The sequence below is a fragment of the Aphelocoma coerulescens genome, chromosome 5, assembly GCF_041296385.1.
Source record: "Aphelocoma coerulescens isolate FSJ_1873_10779 chromosome 5, UR_Acoe_1.0, whole genome shotgun sequence".
Taxonomy (NCBI): domain Eukaryota; kingdom Metazoa; phylum Chordata; class Aves; order Passeriformes; family Corvidae; genus Aphelocoma; species Aphelocoma coerulescens.
In genome coordinates, this window is record NC_091019.1 from 1,011,042 (window position 1) to 1,032,351 (window position 21,310).

The following is a 21,310-nucleotide window of genomic DNA, read 5'->3' on the forward strand; positions in this document are numbered from 1 at the left end:
AGGCTCTGCCCTTGCTATTGATTTGAATTCTTGACTGAGTAAGTTATTGGTGCTTAAGAAGCCCTTTGTTGCTTTAAAGCCTTTCTCCAAGGGTCAGAGAATAACACTGACAGGGAGTGAAGGAGCGCTGCCCAGTAGTTGCTTAGAAAGGGCATGTGTTAAACCAGGTTTCTTTAAAAGCAGTTTGGAGTAAGTGAAATTCAGGCACTTGAATTACTTTGGGAAATGGTCCATTTAGGATAGGTCCACACTGACAGAAGCTGTTTCTCTGAGGTCAGTCCATGCTTTGGTCAGTGCAGGGCCTTCCCCTCAAGAAACGCATGAGCCAAGCCCAGCAAGGTAGAGGAAAAGACAGACACAAGTTCAGCTTAGGGAGCTGCACGGGTGAAATCCCATGAATATGCCTGGAGCATGGCCTTCCCCAGCAGCTTTTCTTACAGTTAAATTCTTAAAAAAGCTAGAAGCTGATGCTCAGTACTTTGGGATCTGGCTCAAAACTGCGGAGAGGATAAACTCCCTTACTGGAACTCAGGCAGTGGAGTGCCCACAAGCCAGCAGTCAGATTGCTTCTTGTTCAGCTTCATTTCAACGTCGTTTTTTTGTTGTTTTGGTTGGTTGGCTGGTTTTAAAGTATTCTTAGAGATGCTACAAGTGGAAGAAGAGAACAGAAATAGAGTGGAGCACCACTGGCACATTAACTGATATTTTACTGTTCCTCTTTTTCTTTTAAAAATATATGTAGATAACATGAACTTTTAAACTCTGTGATTTGGGAGAAACACTCTTTTTTCTCCCTCTCTTTGGAAGAGATATGCAAGTCCTGAGCCGTTGGGCCAATGCTTGCTGCGTTTTGTTTACGTTTTTACAATCAAACAAGGGGCTGATAAGATTGACAAGGAAGATACAACTCAGGAGCTCACTAGGCAGCAGACTCTTTGGGTGATGCAGTAGGGTATGAAGACTGTTCTCCAGTGCAAGATTAATCCATAATAACATGCTCACTGACATAAAAGTCACTTCTTATAAGCCACTTCTTATTCCCTGAAGTGCAGGAGCTGAGGTGTTTGACAAAGCCTTGGCAGAATGATGAAGTAGATCCCTGTCAGATTTCTCCTTCTTGTGCTAGCGAGAGCAATCCATCTTCTTTAAGGGTTTTGTTCCTTTGGGATTGTGTGTAGTTTAGAGGGAGAACAGTACCCAGAAGCATTAATTATTTAATCTGCACTGCTTTTTCCTCGACATGTGAGGCCTGAGTATTGTGCTGGGAAGCGGGGCCAATAAAATTTCTGGGAGTCAGACTTGGAGCTTAAAAGTTTTAGAATTAACACTGGCGACTCAGCTCCCTCTATGGTCAGAAGAGGGGGAGACACCTTCCTTCAGGATGTCTCTCCAGGGAATGCTTTTGCAAAGTTTTCTCTCGTAACGGCTCAAGTCCTGCCTCTTCCTGAAATTGCGGTGTAGATCCCACTGGAGGCAGTAAATCTCTCAAATGTATGAGCTTGGGCCTACACACCTGCTAAGGTGTGACTAGAGGTGTGAGAACTTTTGCAAATGAATTTGGAATCATGAGAATCACAGAACCATTGAGGTTGGAAAAGCCCTCTAAGGTCATCGAGTCCAACGTGTGCCCAATCCCTACCTTGTCACCCAGCCCAGAGCACTGAGTGCCATGTCCAGGTGTTCCTCGGACACCTCCAGGAACGGGGACTCCAAACCTGCCTGGGCAGCCCCTGCCAAGGCCTGACCACCCTTTCCAGGAAGAAAGTCCTCTTGATGCCCAACCCTGGTGCGGCTTGAGGCCATTTCCTCTTGTCCTGTTATTGGTTGCCTGGGAGAAGCAGCCAGTCCTCACCTGGCTACACCCTCCTGTCAGGGAGTTGTAGAGAGCAAGGTCTTCCCTGGGCCTGTTCTTCTTAGGACTGGTATGGAATCACTATTTTGCATTAAAGGACAATAAGCAGATGTGTTGAAAAAATACTTTGAAATGTTTTTGCATTGTCCTGGAAATCTGCCAAGAATTGGAGTTGCTTACCAGGTTAGGTGTTCTTGCCTGCAACTTCCCAGGGGCTGCTGGAGGTGGGATGAGGCTATTGCAGAGGAATTACAAGTATGTGGTTTCTCACTCAGGAGACTCTGGGTTTACTATAGCTATGGAACTGGTTTTCCAGACTAGAGGAACCCCTTAAAGGACTGCAGAGGGAGGCGGAGATGGGATTTGGGGTTTGCATCCCCACCTCCTGAGCACACATTGGGTTAGATGCCCCTTGGCAGAGCTGTAAGGTGTAATGTGGGCAGCAGCTCCTCCTCTCTTTGGGGGCCTAAATTGAAACGCTCAGGAGCCAAATCACCTCTGAGCTGCTCTCTTGTGAGCAGGAGAGGAAGGGACACCTCCAAAGGCCACATAGCTCACTCATAGTCTGAAAAATCCTACTGCTGAATCTGGAACCCCCCCAGGGACGCCTGGGACCCCCCGGGCCCCTCTGTGATCCTCGACAATGCACCCCTCCATCATCAGACCATGCAGTGCCCCCCAGTGTTTTGCCAGTGGGAGCACTGGAAGAGATACTGGGAACGCTGGGAGGGAACTGGGAGGAAACTTCCCACCACTCTCCAACGTGCAGCAGCCCCAAGTGCGACCAGTGAGGAGGAGGAAGTGCTCCCAGTGCCTCGCCCCCCCCCCCCCAAAAAAAAGGGGGGCAGGGGGGGGTTACGAGAAGAAAAAGGATTTTAATTGAGGGGAAAACACTCCATTTCTTTAATTGTGCTTGAACTTAGGAGGATCCCACTTCATCTACTGTTTGGAGGGTCTCAATTGACACAATGTTTTCATGATTTTGTATCTCAGTTGGCTGGGAATCACTGTTTTGCATTATTTTCCTGTCTAATTGGAAGAAGAAAGCCTTTATGGTGCTGTTTGATGGATTTGAATTGAGGGAAACCGCCCCATTTTCATAATCTTAAGGTTAAAACTGAGGGCAAAACACCACCGTCCCTGGTTTTAAAGGGAAGCCCTTTATGTGCCATTATAAGAGTTCCATCGAGGGGGACCCTCATTTGAAGGGACCTTCATAGAGGAAAAACGTGTCCAAAAGCCCCCAAAATGGTGTTTCTTGAGGGAAAGTGAAGAGGAAGCTGCATTTTCCCTCATTTCAGGAGGCTAATTTGAGCAAAAGTCCCCCTTGATTCACTTTTTCTTTGGTTTTATATTTAAGGGAGACCCTCCTTATGCATCAGTTACGGGTCTAAATTGAGAGGGAAGCTCCGTTTTCCCCTTGATTCAAGGCTTTGAAATGGTGACTAAAGGGACTTTTCCCTTAATTGATTAAGAAATTGAAAAAGAAGCCCGGCATGGACCGGCGGGTCTGGACACATCCCCATTGAGGGGGGGCAGAGCCGCTGCTCGGGGGCCCCGGGGGATCCTTTATCCCCCTCGTGCAGCTGCGAGCTGCCGAGGAAAAAGTCCTCGTTCCTAGGCTTAAAGCCCTGCAGGTTTACCTCTCATTCTCTTGCTCTGATTTGTTTGACAATAAATTCAATTTATTCCCCCCAGTCGTGTCTCTTATTCCAGTGACGGGTGAGTGATCTCTCTGTGCCCTTCTCCCGATCCTCGGGCCTTTCCTGATGTGTTCTGTTCCCTGCCCAGGGTGAGGAGGAGAGGGACAGAGCGGTTTTGCTGGCACCAGGCACCTGGCCAGGCCCAGCCCACTCCAATAATCCCTGCGATCATTCACGCCACCATTACCCAGGCGCACGGCGGGTCCGGCTCCGCGGGCAGGCGGCTCCAGTAGTTCAAAGTGGGCAAACTGGGACGGAGTGAGAGGAAGCAGGTGGTGCCGGTGGGTGAAATGTCTCTGCTGCGAGCTGCCTGGGAAAGGAGGAGGGAGAACCTAGTGCAAAGGAAAGGGGAGAGAAAGAGGGACAAGGCTGGAGCTGTGGAAGGAAGCGGAGATGGCCAAGGGGCAGCTGAGCATTTTGCTTTCCCACTCTGTGGGGGGAAAGAAAGCGCTGTCAAATCCATCCAGGAAAAGAGAGGAGAAATAGCAGGTGGTGGAAATCGCCGGCAATTTGGATGCAATTTGTCTGTCTGAAGTGCAGACGCCGACAGACACGGAGCACCGCCGGACGCCTGCTGGCGCTGCGCTGTGTCCTGCTCTGGCTGCAGCCCGCCTGGCGAGACCCCCAGCAGCAGCGGCCCGGGGGCGGCGGGTCGGGCAGCAGCCAATCGGAAGCGCCGCAGCGTGCGGCAGCCAATAGGAGCCCTGGCTACTCCGGCAGCCAATGGAAAGCGCCGTTCCCTGAGGGACCAGGCCCAGCTCGAAGCCCCTCACAGCGGCTTCGTTTTTTGGGACGTTTGTGGAAAGTTCGGAGTTCATTTTTTTTTTCTTTAGCGCACCTTTTCCAGGACAGGAGGGATTCCGGCGCCGCTTCGTGCCGGTAGGGAGCGGGAGAACGCGGCGGCGGGCGGCGGGTGGCGAGGGCCGTCGGCGAGACGGGGCTTGGGCCGCCTGCGGTGTGCGATCTCCCGAGAGCAGCGGGGAGCGGCGGCGGGCGGGGCCCTGTGGGAGCCGGCGCATGTCCCCGAATGAGCCGCCCGGCGCAACGCGCGAGGTGCCAATGAAATAAAATAGAACACGGTAAAGTGAAAAGCATCTTCTGCCAAATAATATATCAACAGACCATCTATGTAAGTGGTACAAGAACATAGTTTCATTGTGCTCTGGATGAATGTCATCTTTGTTATTGCAGAACTAAGTTAAGAATATTAAGTCTAATGATGCAATTTTACTTTTAGTCTATTTGATTTTATAAGTTACTAATCTGAGTCATGTATGCTTATAGTTTTCTCTCTTATTAACAAAGACAATTCAATATCCAGTTCATGATTATAGTATAGTTTTGAACCACTCAATAGTAATTTTTCTTTTGGAATATGTATGATAATTTCAAGGTGAGACATCTACATAATGCATTGGACACGTATTTGTATATTTGCAGTTAAAGTAACATGCTTTAAATTTGTGTGCATGTATATAAAGTACATATACTTAAGGAAGAGATCATAAAGAGATAAGGTACCTTTCAATCAATTTGAATTGTAGGCGGGGTAATTTTTGTTTCTTCTTGTAGGTGATTAGTTTTAAATCTTTTAAAGCAGTATGTTTGTCTGACAGGCCACTCATGCTATTTTATTGATGTCTAGAAGGGACATCTTTTGCTGGCTTCTGACTCCATAGACAAAATAAAACCTCGAGATCATCTCAAACAAGGATAGATGAGGAAAAGAAAGAAAGAAAAACTCTAGCATCAGTGATAGTAAATTAGATATTGAGGCTACGTGGCCTAGGCAACTTACTCATTAAGTTTATAATGAATTTATAAGCTTATGATGACTGGGTTGCTCTAGATTTTCAGCTGTCACAATTTGCAGCATTGCTGTTAGGTTCACTAAAACTGAGCCGTAACTCTTTATTTGAATGTAAAATTCTGAATTTCAAAATTACCTCGGAAACCTAGTGTTGGAAACAGGTTTTAAATTATCCTCCAATTCCATAAAGGTTTTTATTTTACAGAACTAACCAAGAGTTACACGAATACAGTTTATAAAGCGTGTGTTTGCAGATGGGTCACAGTCCTTTCAGCTCTGGACTTCATGATGCCAGGAGAAGTCGGAAACTACACAGTATTTGTGAATGCAAGACTTTGCATTTAGATAGGTTTGAGCTGAACGATCTGAAAAAGCTCCCATAAGCACAGAACTCCTTACTGTCTGTGTGTTTGAGAAGGCTGAAGAGCTCTGTTTATTGCCACAAAGGGCCTGGAATAAATTATGTTTAGTAAATTGGCCCCAGGTTTTCTTGTTTCAGACAGTAGCTTCAGAGCAATCTGTTTTATAGGCTCCACTAAATCTGACCAATTGCAGGGAGGTGACACCTCATTTCAGAGATGTGGCATCCCACATGTGCCAGTCAGGTCCAGCCCCTCTCTCTGTCAGGATGGCCGGGCACCAGCAGTTCAGCTTTCTGTCTTTTGGCATTTAACCTACGGCCTGTTCCCAATTTATGGGCCCCGCAGGGAGGTCCTAGCAGGATGGAGCCAGGCTGCTCAGCCCCTCCTCAGCCTTGTGCCTCCCACCCCTACATGGGGCAAATAAAAGCTTCTTTATTCCATTGGAAATGCCCCTGTTTCAGCGAGGTGTATGCCTGGCTTCCTTCCCTGGTCGGTCTTGCAGGTGATAATGAACACAGTGCGGTGCTATTTCCTAGCTGAAGCCAAGGTGGGAAACCAGCTTTAGCCTCAGCATTTTTCATTTCAGACTCTTTTTCCTCAGTTATTTTGGATCTGTTCATGGTGAGGAGGTTTTACAATGTGTTGGTCCTTAGCTGAAGTATCGAAGAACTGAACAAACCAGTAATTTTTCCTTCTCTGACCAAATTCTTCTTACTTTTGAGGGGAGGAAGGAATGGGGGAGTCAAATTTGCGTTTAGGTTTTATGTTTTATTTCTGCCCATGGAACTGTTTGCTACAGCACAGGACACTGATTGACATTGCATGTGTTACAGAGAGGAAGGGCATTTCCTGACGATTAATGGCAAGTTAGTTGGCCTGAAGTTCATTAACCTGAGCTAGACTGTTGGAAGGACTCTGTGTGGAATTGTATTAGAGGATCATCATAAACTAAAAATATACGTGACAATCTGGCCAGATTGCAATGAATCTAAAGACAGGACAGGGTTGGCTCGAGCTCACAGAGCAGCTGCCTCGAGTGTAAACTAACTGCCTTGTGAAAGCAAATGGTTTTTCACAGACATTATTCAAATAAAAGGGGAAAAGGAAAAAAAAACCCAACCAAAAAAAAAGGAAGGTTCCCATTAGCAAAAAAAGCCTACATGAAAAAGTGAGGTTGTGAGCTATGGCCGAAGGCCCGAGTTTGGTGCTGATTCTCAATCAATTCAGCAAATGACAGTGCATTGACACAACTGGTTTTTTAGTCAAATTTAGTCCTGATTCTTCACAGTAATTTGCCTCAAGAAAATGAGCCCCATATCCTTTGGTGAGTTCCCTGTTGGCTGAGGCCCAGACCTTCAGGCCATGACTTCTCAACATACTTGCAGTGAGACTGGTTCCCTCTTAATTGCTTCTTTTTGAAGTATGGTTTGTCACTATCATCCTGCTGAAGATGAACAGGGCTGGTGTCTCATTTTCACATATTCTTCCCCCTCCTCCCCTCTCCTTCTTTTCCCCTTTTTCACCTCTAAATAAATTTCTTAAAGGCGATTTAACCCTGGGATAGTCTAATCCACTTCAGTCCTTCGTGGTCCACCCTCAAATAGATGTGTCGGCACAGAAGAAGTTAAGGGTGTTCTCTTAGGATCTGATACTGTAATAAAGGGAAGAGAAAGATGAAACAGGCATTTCATGTTTGTCTGTTTTCTCTCCATGTCATTTCATGAACGTGTACTCACGCTTGGCCAAGAGTAGTGCATTCAGACACTGAATATGAGTGTTGAAGAGGGGACTGAGAAGAAAGAAGCATAGTGTTCTGCAATAGGAATTATGCTTTGGGGATTTTACGGATTGTTTCCCTCTTTTTCACCATCATGCTTTTCTTGCACACTTCCTTGTCTTTTGCTACTGAGCGAAAGTCTGGAGGCTCAGAAAGCCCAAGTTTCATCTGAGCAAGATTTCCTGTGTCAGAGAGAACTGAAGGGATTCTGTTTCCATCCTTTCATGCCAGGAAGGATGAACTGCCTGTATCAGGAGGTGCTGAATTGGTTCTGGGTGCTGCTGTAGCTCACAGAATTGCAAGACCTAGTGCTGCAGGAGTTCAAATAACAGACCAGTGGAAAGGCTCAGGGGCCACAAGCTGTGCTGCATCTCTCATGGACTTGTGAGGAACCTATCCTTTGGTGTCTGTGCAAGTGCTGGCTGCTGTGGGCACTAGGATTGCTCTTTTAATCAGGCAGCTCCAGTACCTTTCAGAAAAGAATTTTCATGGCACATCATGAGCCATTAATCTCTCGACTAACCATAACATTTCCTTACTCCTTGGTTTTCCAGCATTACTCAAACACTGACATTTGTCATTTCACCAGCCATCTCCCTTGGCCTCTAGCATCAGGCACTTGCAGGGGGAAGGATCTGGTCTCACAAATATTTTCATACTCTGATCTTTGTGATTTATTAACCGTGAAGTTTTGCCTTCAGAACTCAAGATACCGTTTCAAATAATTTCACGTGCAAAAGTCGAGTTATTGGGCAAAAGGGATCCTTGATAGCTGGGTACAAAGGACAGCAGGACTGCTGTTGCTGTTTTCTTTTCAACTCCTGTGCTGGCTGTGTGACCTTGAGGAAATAGGTTCATTGCAGCTTTATGGTTCCGTTTTTGCATAGGGAAAATAAGGGCAGTGATAATTGCTTTCGTTTGTAAAACACTTTAAGATTTATGGACTATGAGTGATTCTTACTAAGTGAAAAGTGTTGCAAAGCTGGCTTAGTTGCACACTGTGCTAACAAAATCCCATATCAGCCTATTGACCCCAGCCTGAAACACTCATTAAAGTTTATAGGACATTTTGGTGGATGAGTTGAGGCAGTTATTCTGCTGGAAATATCATACTGAAAGCACTTTTAAATCCATCATCCGCTTTGACTTTTTTCTCTATTAAAACTAAACACAACTGCTTGCTCTGTCCAGTTTTCTTAGTTTATTTATGAAAAGTTTTTGATGGATATGGATATGTACTCACTGTTCACTCAGCTTGTACCCCCATGGCATCTGAGACATTTCAGTTCATTCTAGTCATAGCATAAACACACAATAGCTGTTGTACTGAGACAAAAAGAGCTATAAAACATACAAGATATCCAATGGACTGGTATTAACTATCAAGTTGCATGGTCACTTTTGAATGTCAGATGTTCTTTTTATGGATACTGCATTAATTTAATTTGTGCTTAAACTTTAGCTAGGCTAGACACTGGTGTCTGAAAAGTTTACATATTTTTCCAATGTCAAAATGTGTAAATTTAGTATTAAGGAAACAAAACATATTTACTTGTACTAGAGGAAAACTACTTTTGTAGCAAAGAAATTAACTGAGGTGCTCCTTAAAGATAGGTCTGGCTTGCTTACAGAATTGTTACTTATGCAGTAAAGCAGATCTGCAGATGTTTTCTTTTTTTCTTCCAGATCAAACTTGGATTGTTTGAAAAGTGGGGAGATACTTCACCATAGTACAAAAGAAGGTACAGAAGAGGAGAGCAGAATGAGAGCTTTGCAAGTGCCACGTGCCTGCAGCCCGCTGTCTTTAGTGATGCTGTTCCTTCCAGTCACTGGAATGTCAAAACAAAATATCCCAAGACTGAAGCTTTCCTATAAAGGTAAACTTTTCAGTAGTTTTTCTGATTCTGCCACTTCCGTTTTGATGTGATAGTGCCAGCAGTTCTTTTGTATTACTAACCAGGAAATACATAATAGAAGCCTTAAAGATGGATGAATTCTGCCTCGGGGCAGTATTAAAATCTGGGCTTTTTGTTGTGTCGGGGCACATGTTTCTGAAGTATAACTGTCTTTTAAAAGTATTATTTCTGTTTGCTCCAAGAGGATGTTAACAGACTCTACATAAATTAGAGGGGAGTGGTACTTGAAACACTCTGAGGTGCATTGGAGACATTCCTATGTGGCTGGTAGGGATGATGTGAGACATGGAGGACGTTCACACCTTCCTACAGCATCAGAGGAAGTTGAGAGAGCTGACTCAAGTGTTTCAAGGGGACTGACATTTATTTTTGTAATAATTCTTTTTCTATCACTAAGTGGGTATGTTAAACTCTTCATAGGTGGTTTTCTTTCTCCTTGCCTCTTTGGATCACAAAAGCGTGTTTCTCTGCAGAATTTCTTAGTCTTGTGTGTAGTTCTTGTTAAGAATGGTACCGAGGGATTTCAACACAGACATATTTATGTATTAATGGACAAGTTTTTAAAGAAGGTAGATTTCTTTTTGCTTTGAATGTACAGCACACCTGCACAGGCACAGAGGTGTGTCACTGATACTTTCTTCTTTAGTGAAAACAAATGCTCTCCCATTAGTTATGTTTCAGCTGTGTCAGCACCTTGCCCTTATGGGAGCTATTTCTGCTCTGTTTTTCAAACTTATGTCTTCCTATGCATTGCAGAGTTACACTCAGGATGGTGTGATGGGACAGGCTGTAAAGCCTTCATTGGGGCTTATGATATGTTTATCATGAGTTTAACACCCAGAGAAATTTATTGAGTAAGCAGAATGACTTGCTATTTATTTACAAGCTTCTCTTTTGCTAGATTTGCGTGCCACTGCGCATGCTATTCCACTGTGTATATAAATGTGTTTGGATGTGTTTGTGTGAGAGAGACAGAGGAAGCAAGATCAAGGGATCTTGACAACATTTTTATTACTTTGGGAAACAGTTGCACTCACTGAAGCCAATGAATAGAGAAACTGAAAGACCTGACGTGAGTTACGAAAGTTAGCAGTAAAACCCTCCTAACATACAGCCGGCCTTCTCACAGCCAGGCCTTTTGAGATAATTCCCAAAAGCAGCATGTACCACATGGCGACGGCATTTATTGTGGATTTGACACTCACGATTAGTGAATTCCTCTCAACTTCAAAAGCAGATAGCCTTTGGCAAAATCCTGATGGATGCCTTTGGCAGGTAAAGAGGGGGAGAAAGAAAAATTATTGAGGTCAACACAGGGGAAAAAAAATGGCTGAAATCTTAGTTTAAAATAGTGGCAGAGACCTGCTGGGAACAGTTGGGGAAATGCCTGAGCTCGTTTAAAAAGATGATGAGCAGATGATTGATATTTAGGCCCTGACCCAAACTTTTATTAGCAACTTTATAAACCTTTCAGTTTGGCTTGAGGGATACCGTTTCCTGTCCAAACTTATTCACCTATATCCCCGTAGGGGGGGAAAATCAACAACAGATGCAGATGCAAAATAGCACATAAATCTTAATTTTGAGAGCTGTGATGGAACTGAAAAGTCGGAAGAAAGAGAATTACCAGAATTTATTGTGCTTTGTCTTACTTTCTTGGGGGGTTGGAAGGTGTATATTTTTCCACATGGAACAAGAAAAAATTTAATGCTGTTTTTTCACACTTATGTACTGTAAATGATTCCAGTATGGCTTATCATAATCAAACTATATATTTGTGTGTTGACAACAGGATATCACATATACTGAGTATTTAATATAGTTGTGAGAATTAAGTCTACCTTCCTCCCCCCAAATCTTTCAGACAAAACAATTCCAAGGTTTCTGAGAATAAGATGTAGGAGAAATGAACTGTTTTGCCAGTTGTCATAAAATTGTTAGTCATGTCACTGACAAGTCCTGGCATCTCTGTTCTTTGGAATTAATACTTGAACTATCATGAAGAGGAGAATACAGGGCTCTTCTCCTTCTTTATGGAAAACAGATGAGAACTGGCCACGTCAGGCAGTTCCAAAAACCTGGTCACACGTGTCTTTGAAGGGAAGGTTTCGTCTCCTTTCATGTGCAATGAGTTTATGGCATAGCTCCATCTTCCCAGAAGAGCTGAGCATTTGCTGGGGCAGGAGAGCTGGAAGTAAGCAGGACTTTGCAGTTACTGAATTTTCCAGTTGCATCAATCAGTGGTGGATGGAGGAAGAGGGAGAGGGTAGGGTGGTTAAAGATGTGTCTATAACTGCAGGAGTGCTTCAATAAACCACAGCATGTCAAAGCTCCTTTGTGTTCAAACAGCAATTAAAATTTTAGACCTTCTCTGAATGGCAGCTATAGGTTTCCTTCTTCTCAAGGTCGTCATCTTAACGAATGGGAATCTGTGCAGGAAATGTTAAGATATTCCAGTGAATGATGTCGGGATCAATGTAAAGTCGTACAATGGATTTCCTTTATTGTTTGTCCCAGTCTAAAGATGTGTTCTAAAAAACTGTGCATGTATAAAACTAAAACTACACACAAATCAATTAAAATACGTTGTAGTACAGAATCAAAGTCATATATTCTCCACCTGTGTTAATCAAATCCACTATGATCTTTAATCACGTATCTCATCTTTTCACATTTTCCCATATCCATTAGTTGAAAAATACTCTTATTCACTCAGACTTAAGTTAGATACTTGTTCATGTCATTACTATCCCAGAAATTGTCACTCCTCTTGTGATGTTTTTAGGGTGCTCTCAGTGCATATACCTTACTTAATCTGTGTATCTTAGATACTTCTACAAGATTGAGGTGCTTTTATTACTGTAGTTTTAATATTAGGAGAAGGTAACAAACTGTCTTCTAATAGAAGATTAGGATCTTTAGAAAACCAGGGGATGATTTTGAGTAATATTCCATATTTTAACCCTCTTTGCCTAGTACTCTTTCAGTCTTAAGACCGACAGTGTGTATTTATCACTCATTTTCATGTAGATGGAGATAACCTGTGACCTTCATCCAAACTGCAGAACTCCACAACCACAGCTTCCCTAAGCAGCACATCCTTGTTGTCTGCTGCCTCATTTAACATCCTCATTCCAACCTCTAGAGCAGATGCAGAAGGTTTTCATACACCAGTCTAATTCATTCATGTCATTTTCAGGACAGCATCAGTTCTGTTACTAAAGAATGGAAGGCTCTGTGTCCTAATTCTCGTATGTTTAATTCATACAGTGTAGACAGTCTTGTTTCTGTTTTATCTTCTGAGTAATAATTTTTCCTAATTCATTGGGAGGTCCTTCCATAAATATCGTGTGTGTCTTTTTAGATTTTACTTCATAGGGAGAAGTAAAGAATAGCCAGACCCAGAATGTTGATTGCCTTCTGAGAAAAAGAAGAAAAAAAATCAAATTTTTCTCAATTTGTGGCTATCCTAAAATTTTCCTGCAGAAAGAGAGAAATTGCAAATTTAACCCTATTGATTTGATTTACTTGGCTGCTTTTCATGGACATTTCAGTAAGTGTAGTCTGTGTTCTCAGTGAATGCATTTATATTACCAAAGCGTGCACCCTAGTTTCTTGGCTGGGGGGCATGCACCAGGCCAGATTTGGGCATTGTCACCAGTGATATCCACAAACATGTATCATTCCCGTGTGGGAATGTGGCCATTCCCCAGAGCAAACCATGCTTACTGTGACAGCCGTGACTTGGTCAGAGGACCAGGAATCCTGCACTGTGACACAGTACAGAGGAATAAGCACGACTGAAGGCAAGGTTTGGCTTTTAAAGCAGGATTTACTTAGCACTGTTCAAAACGACTATGGTAGTAATTTAAATCTAATAAACAAAAGCATTATTCTCAGCTGGTTTGTTTTTCTCCATATAGAATGAATTAAGATGCAGTCTCACTCTCACTGAAGTCATGGCCAGAGTTTTTCCACTGAAGTAAATTGAAGCGAGATCAAATTCACACTCCTCACTTTTTTCATCTTACCTAAGTAAACTAAAGACAGGCAGTTCTTTCTCCTCTGCTGAAGGATGACCGTGCTAAACCATCAGCTCCACGTGGCAATTAGCCATGTTTAAGGATTGTTTAGTTTCCCGCAGTGTTTTGCACACAGGATTTTCTTCCCCCTAAGAGTGATCCATTCTTAAAACATGGTGAAAAAGCAAACAGAGAACATTTTGGTGCCAGGAATTCTTTTGAAAATTTGACTGGGTGAGTACATTTCCTTAATGTTCAAAAATTATCCTTTGAACATGCTATTTAACAGTGTCAAGCATTCTGTTCTCTATATTGCTTTTGCTTTAAACCTGTTTCATTTTATAACTGATGAGATGCTTAACTGTTGCATCACAGCAGTTAGTTTGTTCAGTTTCAGTACAGCTGGCTTATTTCCATGTCATGCATCATTTAATTATACATATAAAACGTAGTTAAAACTGTACAGCTCCATGAGCCTCACTTAAGCTGTCTGTGACACTGCAGTAATCCCAGTACCCTGACGGGGTGTTGCACAGCTATGACTGGTTGGAATGTGGTAAACTGGTGATGTGTAAGAGAGCCTAGAAATGAGCTTGCATTTTGCAGCTGTGCTTGCTCTACTAGAAGAGGAAGTAAAACCAGAAAAAAACTGCTCTTGTGGCAATATCAGCGTCTGTAAATCTGAATGCTTAATGAAAATCAAGGAAAATGTGCTGAGTGAGGAAGTGGTGCTTTTCCCTTGTTTGTCGTTTAATTAATTTTTGGTGGTCTGTTATTTGTCAGAAAAATCTATCTCAGATTCCTCTATGGAAAAACATGAAGTGTTCATGTGAGAGTGAAGATCCTAGTATTGGATGATTGTCTAGATATGCAAAAGACTTTGCCTGTTTTGTCTCAAAAATGCTTTCTGGAGGCAGTGATCATTGAGACTTAAAATGTACCCTAGCTTGAAGATGGATGGGCGCTGCTGTCCATGTGTATCTGCCGTCGACTGAGTATAAACTTGAAGGCATTTATTACATCTTAGTAATGGGAAAAGCAGCAAATTTCTTGCAGACATTTTTTTTCCTTTTTTAAGCTAGTGAACTTGAAGGTCAGATTCAACTCTATGTTGCATTTTCTGTCATATAATTATCATATATATAATGTCCTGAAGAGCAGCCTCCAGTCAGTGACATCAACAGCTTACATAGCAGTTGAACTAAGAATAACCTTGGAGAACTGACCCGTGTCAAGCTCTTATGAGTGTAAACTCTTGATGTCACTGACTGGAGGCTGTTTTTTCATGATCACAGAAGGGCCTCAATTGGATAAAAGAAGAATTGTGTTCAAAAAATACAAAACTATTCTGCTGAATGTTCACTTTACTATATCTCAGAAGATGAGAGGAAACAAAACCGAAAGAGTAATACTTGACAAAGGATTTTTGCTCCCTTATAAAAAGAAGGACGGGACAACATCAAAAACAGCTTCCCTAGAAGAATGCAGGGAAGAGACATGATAAGTGGCATCAGCTTGGAAGAGGGATCAAAACTCTTTCTTTGATTACTTTTACTAATGACATCTGTTTAAGCAAATCCAATTCAGAGCAGTTTCAGAAATCCCAAACTTGTTCTCTTTCTGAGCACTATTTGGAGGGCACGATCTGCCTGACGTCAGTGTCTGTCTAGCAGTGGACATCTGTGGTCACTATGCAGGTGCTCGATTCACATCCTGTTTCTTTTTCCTCCCTCCCCATTTCTGCAGTTCCATTTCTAGGTGAGTTCCCCAAAGAAGAGCTGAGGAATATAGGGGATGACTCTTCCGTACTCACAGTCCTTTGGAGATAAATACACAGAGATAGCAGAAAGAGTCAGAATTTCCTTTATTTAACCAGCGCAACATCAAACAAGTCAGAGAGATTGGTTAACTCTGTTTAAGGCAGACAATTTTGAAGATGGTGGGAGTGACAGATGTACATCTTTGCTACAAATTTGAAAAAGGAGACATTCTACTTTCTGAACAAAATCCTGGCTATCCCAGAATTTTGCACTGTGTTGAACCATAGAGTTTTAAGAGCTGAGAGGTTGCTGAAGACACCAAAATTTTGTAATTAACTTACTGGGCCTCTTAAAGGAGGGTGTTAGATCTTCCTGTGCATCATTCAAGCAGCCTGGATTTCTTTCAGAAAGATTTCTCACTAAATCTGTAACAAAACATTAGCCTATATGACATACTGCCCCAAAAGTAATCAATATAAATATTATTAATAAAAAATGTCCCCCTCCAAGATTAAATAAAAGCTTACACCTATATACCAAGAGCATCCATGGATCATGTCACCCATATTTATATTTGACAAGGGTTTGTGTGGGAGGGCGCTTGTGCCTGCTTTGTACAGGGAAGCTCTGGGGTTCCCAGGTTCACGACTGATGGGTCTGCACTTTGTGTCTCTTGAGGCTTTGGGTGCCCAGGGCCATGATGAGTTCCCGGGCTGGAGATGGCGGGTGGGGCTGGCCTGTGATGCGCTCTGGGGCCTGTGACAGCACAGGGGCCGTGTCACAATGGGGGCAGCTATTAAAGGCCCCATGGGTTGCCGCTGCCCCAGTAGAGCCTGGGCAAGCGGTGAGTGCACACAGGCGGTGGGGAGGCAGGGCTGGGGGAGGGCTGGGGCAGAAGCGCCGGCACCGGGGGCGTGTGTTCTGTCCCTGCATCCAGGGCCCAGCCCCTGGTGGGAGTGCCTTGCTCAGGCTCGGTGCTTGCTGGGGCAGCGGTGCAGGCCTTGCCTCCTGCCAGCTGCCGGGGGCCCTCTCCTTCCTGCTGCCACGTCCCTGTGGCTCCTGCCCCCCACTGGCTGCCTCCATGCTGGCCCTACTGAACCCCTTCTGTGTGTCCTCTTGCAGACCATGGCTTTGTTGTCATTGCTCTTCGTGCTCGTGCAAAGCCTGATCCAGTACCCCCAGCCAGCTGGGGATGGGCTGGATGAGGCCACGCACCGGCGAATGCAGGAGCGTGAGGAGCTGCTTGACCGCGAGATGGCTCGGCTGCTGCAGGAGCTGGAGCAAGGGCCCCCGGAGCAGCAGGACGAGGGCTGGGGAGCCCTGCTCTTTGGTGCCCTGCAGCAGTGGCCATTCTGGGCTCTTGCTGGACTCCTGCTCCTCTTGGGCCTGTGGTTTAGCTGCAGGAGGAGTCCTGAAGCCAGCGAAACCAACAGCAGCGGCAAGGACCAGAGCTCCTGCAAGATCTTGGGAGAGGAGAAGGAAAAAGAAAAGGAAGAAGACAGTTTGGATTCCAAGGGAGATGGAGAAACCATAGATGTGACTGTGGAGGCAGATGACAGCGGCAGTGGAAATGAAGAAGGCAGTCCTGTGGCTGCAAATGAAGGAGACGATGATGATGCCAATGAACGAGATGAAGATGTGAAGTTGAAGAAAGACAGTGATGTTAAAAGTGACGATGGCCATGATGCAAAGAAAGATGAAGGCTGGAGTGATGGGAATATGCCAGGAGACAATACTGCCGAAGGAAATGAAGAAGAACCTGGCAATGTTACTGGAGGTGTGGAAGACCTAGATGAAGTAAATGAAGGAGAAAACAAGGATGTGAAGGTGGAGCCAGACAAGGATGCTGGAAAGGAAGACGGAGATGGAAATGAAGAAAAAACCAATGATGCGTATATGAAGGCAGGCAACAGTGATGATGTAAATAAAGGAGTATACGAGGTAGATGGAAAGGAAGAAAAAGCAGATGTGAAGGTGCAGGGAAGCAGTGATGCCAGTGAACAACAAAGCAGTGATTGGATTGGGCAGGAAGACACCAGTGATGGTGGGAAGGCAATAGACCACAGTGGGTTTGCTGCAACTGAAGAAAAAACCACTCACCTTGGAAATGAAGAGACCAGTGTTGCAAACAGAGATGAGAAACAGGGTGATGCAAATGCGAATGGAGAGAAGAATGAAGATGCAAAAGAAGGAGAACAAGGTCATGTGGCTGCCAGTGAAAAAGAAGGCTATGCTGGCAAGGGCAAAGGCAGCCGTGGTGGAATTGAAGAGGAAGAAGACGCCCGTGATGCTGGGAATAAGCGAGGGATCCTTTTAGTGGATCGCATACAGTGTCCCGTCGAGGACGTGGAGAAAGGTCGCTCAGTGGCAGCTGAGCTGATGGAGAGCTTCACGCGTGTCTTTATTGACAGCGTGAGCAATAGTTTCTACCCGGTGCCTCAAGAAGCCATCGGGGTGGGCAGTGCCTTTGAGGGTTGGAGTCCCCGTGAGCAGGATGGGGTGTACCGCGTGCTGGTCCCACTGAATCCCCCACCGGGACACGCTTTCCACCTGGAGCTGAACAGTGGAGGGCAGATGGCAGCAAGGACCTTCTGCGTCCGTGTGGAGCTGGTGTGCACGTGCGAGAGGGAGCAGCTGGGCGAGAAGCTGTTGTGCTTCCTGCACCACTCGCAGGAGGAGCTGCGGCAGAAGCAGAAGCCCAGCCTCCTAGAGACACTCTGCACCGGCTCCTACCTGGACGTGGAGAAAACCTCCCACTGGTTCTACCAGCTGGTGAGATGCTCGTGGCTGCATTTGCCTCAGTCGTACTCATGGCACTTGGTGTTTCAGCCCTGCAGCCGGTCCTGCCAATTCCGGCTGAGCAAAGGCAAGAAGAGCCTGGTGGTGGAGATGTTGTTTGGGGTGCGCCACGGGGACTCCGACATCTTTGCGGTCAGCCAGCCCACAGAGGCCCAGACAGGCGGCTCCAGCATCTTTGTGAGCAGCCAGCCCGCCGAGGCCGACTCCATCGCAAGCACAGCGTGGCCTGAGACGTACGCTGTGGCAGAGGCAAAATTCTTCCAGCACGTCGCCAGGCAGGTGCCGTGTGAGAGCTTGCACCTGAAATGCCTGCAGCTCTTCACCTGCATCCTGAGGGGCACAGGTTTTTCCAGCTCGACCTGGAAGACTGTGGTCATGCACGTGCTGACCACCGTACCGCTGTCCCAGTGGCGCAGGAGGGAATTTGCACGGCGGCTGTGGGACATCATGGCATACCTGCGCCGCTGCCTGCAGTTGAAACGCCTGGAGCACTTTGTCCTAGGCAACCAGAGGCTTCCTGCAGAGATCAGCTTGCCGCCGGCAATGCGAGCGGTCGAGCCGCTCAACCTCTTTGAGCACCTGGCCCAAGATCCGGCCGCCCACGCAGAGGCGATGCGAGCTTACGGTCAGCTGCGATTTCGCCTCTGGATGCTGCTCTCCGGCCACTGAGAGGAATTCCCTGCACAGAGCTGTGCTGGGGGGGCTCACACCCGATGGCAGCCACGTGAGCACTGCATAATTCTTCCTTTTTTCACTGGCAATCCTGAAGCTGCTTTCCTGCTCCCGTGGATGGAAGATGCTGCGGCACACGGATTCACTGTGCAGACACACATCTCTGCACTGCCCTGCCCTTCACCTTCCAGTTTACCACGGTGCTGTTGTGATGTTCCTACGTCTACGAGGCAGAAACTGGCTCCACCTGCACATCCTTACAGAAGACTACGGACTGAGAGAGGTTGCTTGGCACACCTCAAAGACATGAAACTGGCCTGTTAGGGACTTGATGTAGTTGTTCAGTGACCTGTAGCTCACTTTACCATAGGAGAATAGGTAGTCCAAATTTTTATAATAGGAATTCTTTATTAGCATTGCTTCCAGAGGTCCTTTATTATTATCAGTGTACAACTATTTTGCAAAGTTGGTCTTAGTTTAGGAAATTGAGCTACCCTACTATAGTAGATTGTCTCCTTTTCAGTAATATCTGGATAGCTATGTTTGGAAAATTAATAAAAGGAGAGAAGTGTCTCAAATTGCCTGAAACGTGACATTCTTTATATTTAAGCCTCTGTATCTTAGAGAACGTCGTTCCTATATACCTGCCTGAAATAATGCCATTTTGCAAACAGAGATGTTGGATATGTTGCGTGTGCTCTCTCTTGAGCAAACCCATAGAGATGCTTGAAGGTTGATGTGAAAATGCCCTGAAATGCCTGAAATTCTACAGCAGAGTACTCCTGAATTTTTTAGGAATCTTTGGAAAAGTGTTCTTTTCACAGTCACTTTTATGACTGTAATACCCTCCTGGGGAACAATTCCGTCCTGAAAGATGAACAGAGAAGTCCCTAACTGCAAAACATGTGGTTTAGTACACAGCTCTTTTTTGGGCTTCTCATAACCAAGGTTTTAACACAAAACTGTGAACACAGAAAGTCATGTTTTCTCTATTCCCAGTTGTCTGTATCCTTTTGGAGAGGCCCTGCTGTTCTATGAATATTACGTTTTTCACCAGGCCTAATAGTATTGTATATCAATGAGAGCCACTTCACATGCACAGCTTTGTCCATGGTGACATGCAGCTAAACAAAATGTCATTTACTTCTTGCACTACATTGTAGAGATTGGTAGTAGTCCGGAAGTATTTATTCTCTTTGCCTTCCTACCAATACATCTGGGGTCAACTGGTCAACTTTAAACTCAGCATACCTTAGGAATTGGATAAATTGCTGCAGTCATGCTAGAAATACTTTTCTTTATCCCAGAAATTTGCTTGAGTTTCTACAATGCCCATGTAAACCTTCACGTGTATTCTCCAACATGAGAAAGGACTTGCTCCTCCCTAAAGGCAAGTGATGCAACCTTTGTTCTTTCCTGTATATGAAAGTTATACAGCCTTTAGTTTCAGAGTCCTTCAAAGTTGTCTGTAACTGTTTTGAAAGTGGCTGAGATGTTCCCTTTCTGCTAATTTAGGCATGGCTTGTCACTAAAAAAAATCTGTACCTAGTCACAAAGGGCATTCTGATTCTGAACCAAGTGGTTCTACATTGCTGCATTGTGACAGCATGCTGGAGTTGAGGAATGGCAACATGGTCACCACACATGTGACTTGATGCTAACAAGTGTAAATATGTTTTATAAATGCAAATACATATGATCAGAACAGAATGAGATTTTTACTTTTGAAGTCTCTTTGCTGTGGCTCTGCTGCTGGAGATTTTATAAGTAAGCAATGATCATGCTGTTTTGAGCCAAGTCCACCGAGATACTGTGTGAAATGAATAAAACCCAGTCACTATTCCAGCTTCTATCAGTCAGCAGTGAAATATTAACCCAGAAGGGGAGTTAGCTGGATACTTAGTTAATCACCGGGCTGGAAAAAAGTATTTAATTTTGAGGAAAACAGCAAATAGAGACCATAAACTGAGTGCTGAACGCGTACTCATGAAAGACCATCCCTGTAACTTTGTTACTGTACCTTGTGAGAATGCTGGTTCTGTGTTAGCCAGGCTGCAGAGATGCAGTGATTCAAATCAACAGCTTGCTCTAAGCTTGAGAATCATTGGGAAATGTGCTTTTCACAGTAAATTTTTCCAGTGCAATATCCTTGGTGATAGTAAATATGTCTCGCTGTGAAGGGAAATTTCAATGCGTAAGAATAAAATGCGTTGTTTTATAGACTGAGAACAATTATTAATCTAGCTGAAATTTAATCAACCCTCTGTTAATATTTACTGGTAAAGTTTTATTAGATCATATTACAGTTATAATCTTATCAGTGGCCATGCTCAGAGTCTTATTTCCAAGCTGTTTTCAATAGTAGGTACCAAACGTGATTCTTCACCACTTTGCAGCTTGTGTTGTCATTTGCACCAGTAAGAAAGGAGTGTGCAGTGTTGTCATTTCAATCTGGAATATTCTACAGATGTTTTCCTTACGATGCAGTGAAATAAATGATTGTACAAGGCATCAGGCAGGGTTCATTCCCACTTGGGCATTTCAGTCATGAGGCAGCATTTTCCCTCACTGTTGTAGCTGTTCTAGGTGGGTTTTTTTTTACTGAGAAATTCTAGAACTGTTAAACAACAGATGACA

The 21,310-nt window shown here is 44.5% G+C and overlaps 3 protein-coding genes across 5 annotated transcripts in view; all 3 read left to right on the forward strand.

The window, feature by feature from the left end:
• The first annotated feature begins 9,107 nt into the window (after nt 1–9,107).
• Nucleotides 9,108–21,310, forward strand: part of LOC138111003 (semaphorin-3D-like) — a 31,587-nt gene continuing 19,384 nt past the window's right edge. For 2 of the 3 annotated variants that reach the window (XR_011151219.1, XM_069016158.1), the window contains exon 1: nt 9,110–9,381. Coding sequence is in view for 2 of the 3 variants with exons in the window: in XM_069016158.1 (XP_068872259.1) it covers nt 9,267–9,381 (115 nt within the window). In the remaining variant the exon portion in view is untranslated. Of the gene's footprint in view, nt 9,382–21,310 lie in introns of all 3 variants that reach the window. The other variant, XM_069016157.1, reaches the window with a different exon arrangement.
• Nucleotides 15,854–17,076, forward strand: LOC138110954 (uncharacterized). The gene is made up of 3 exons (XM_069016098.1): nt 15,854–15,928; nt 16,325–16,979; nt 17,057–17,076. The coding sequence occupies exons 1-3, from the start codon at nt 15,854–15,856 to the stop codon at nt 17,074–17,076; spliced, it is 750 nt and encodes a 249-aa protein (XP_068872199.1).
• LOC138112078 (inositol 1,4,5-trisphosphate receptor-interacting protein-like 1) lies at nt 17,099–18,822 on the forward strand. The gene has a single exon (XM_069018764.1). It carries the CDS (start codon nt 17,099–17,101, stop codon nt 18,668–18,670), a length of 1,572 nt encoding a protein of 523 aa, XP_068874865.1. The 3' UTR covers nt 18,671–18,822.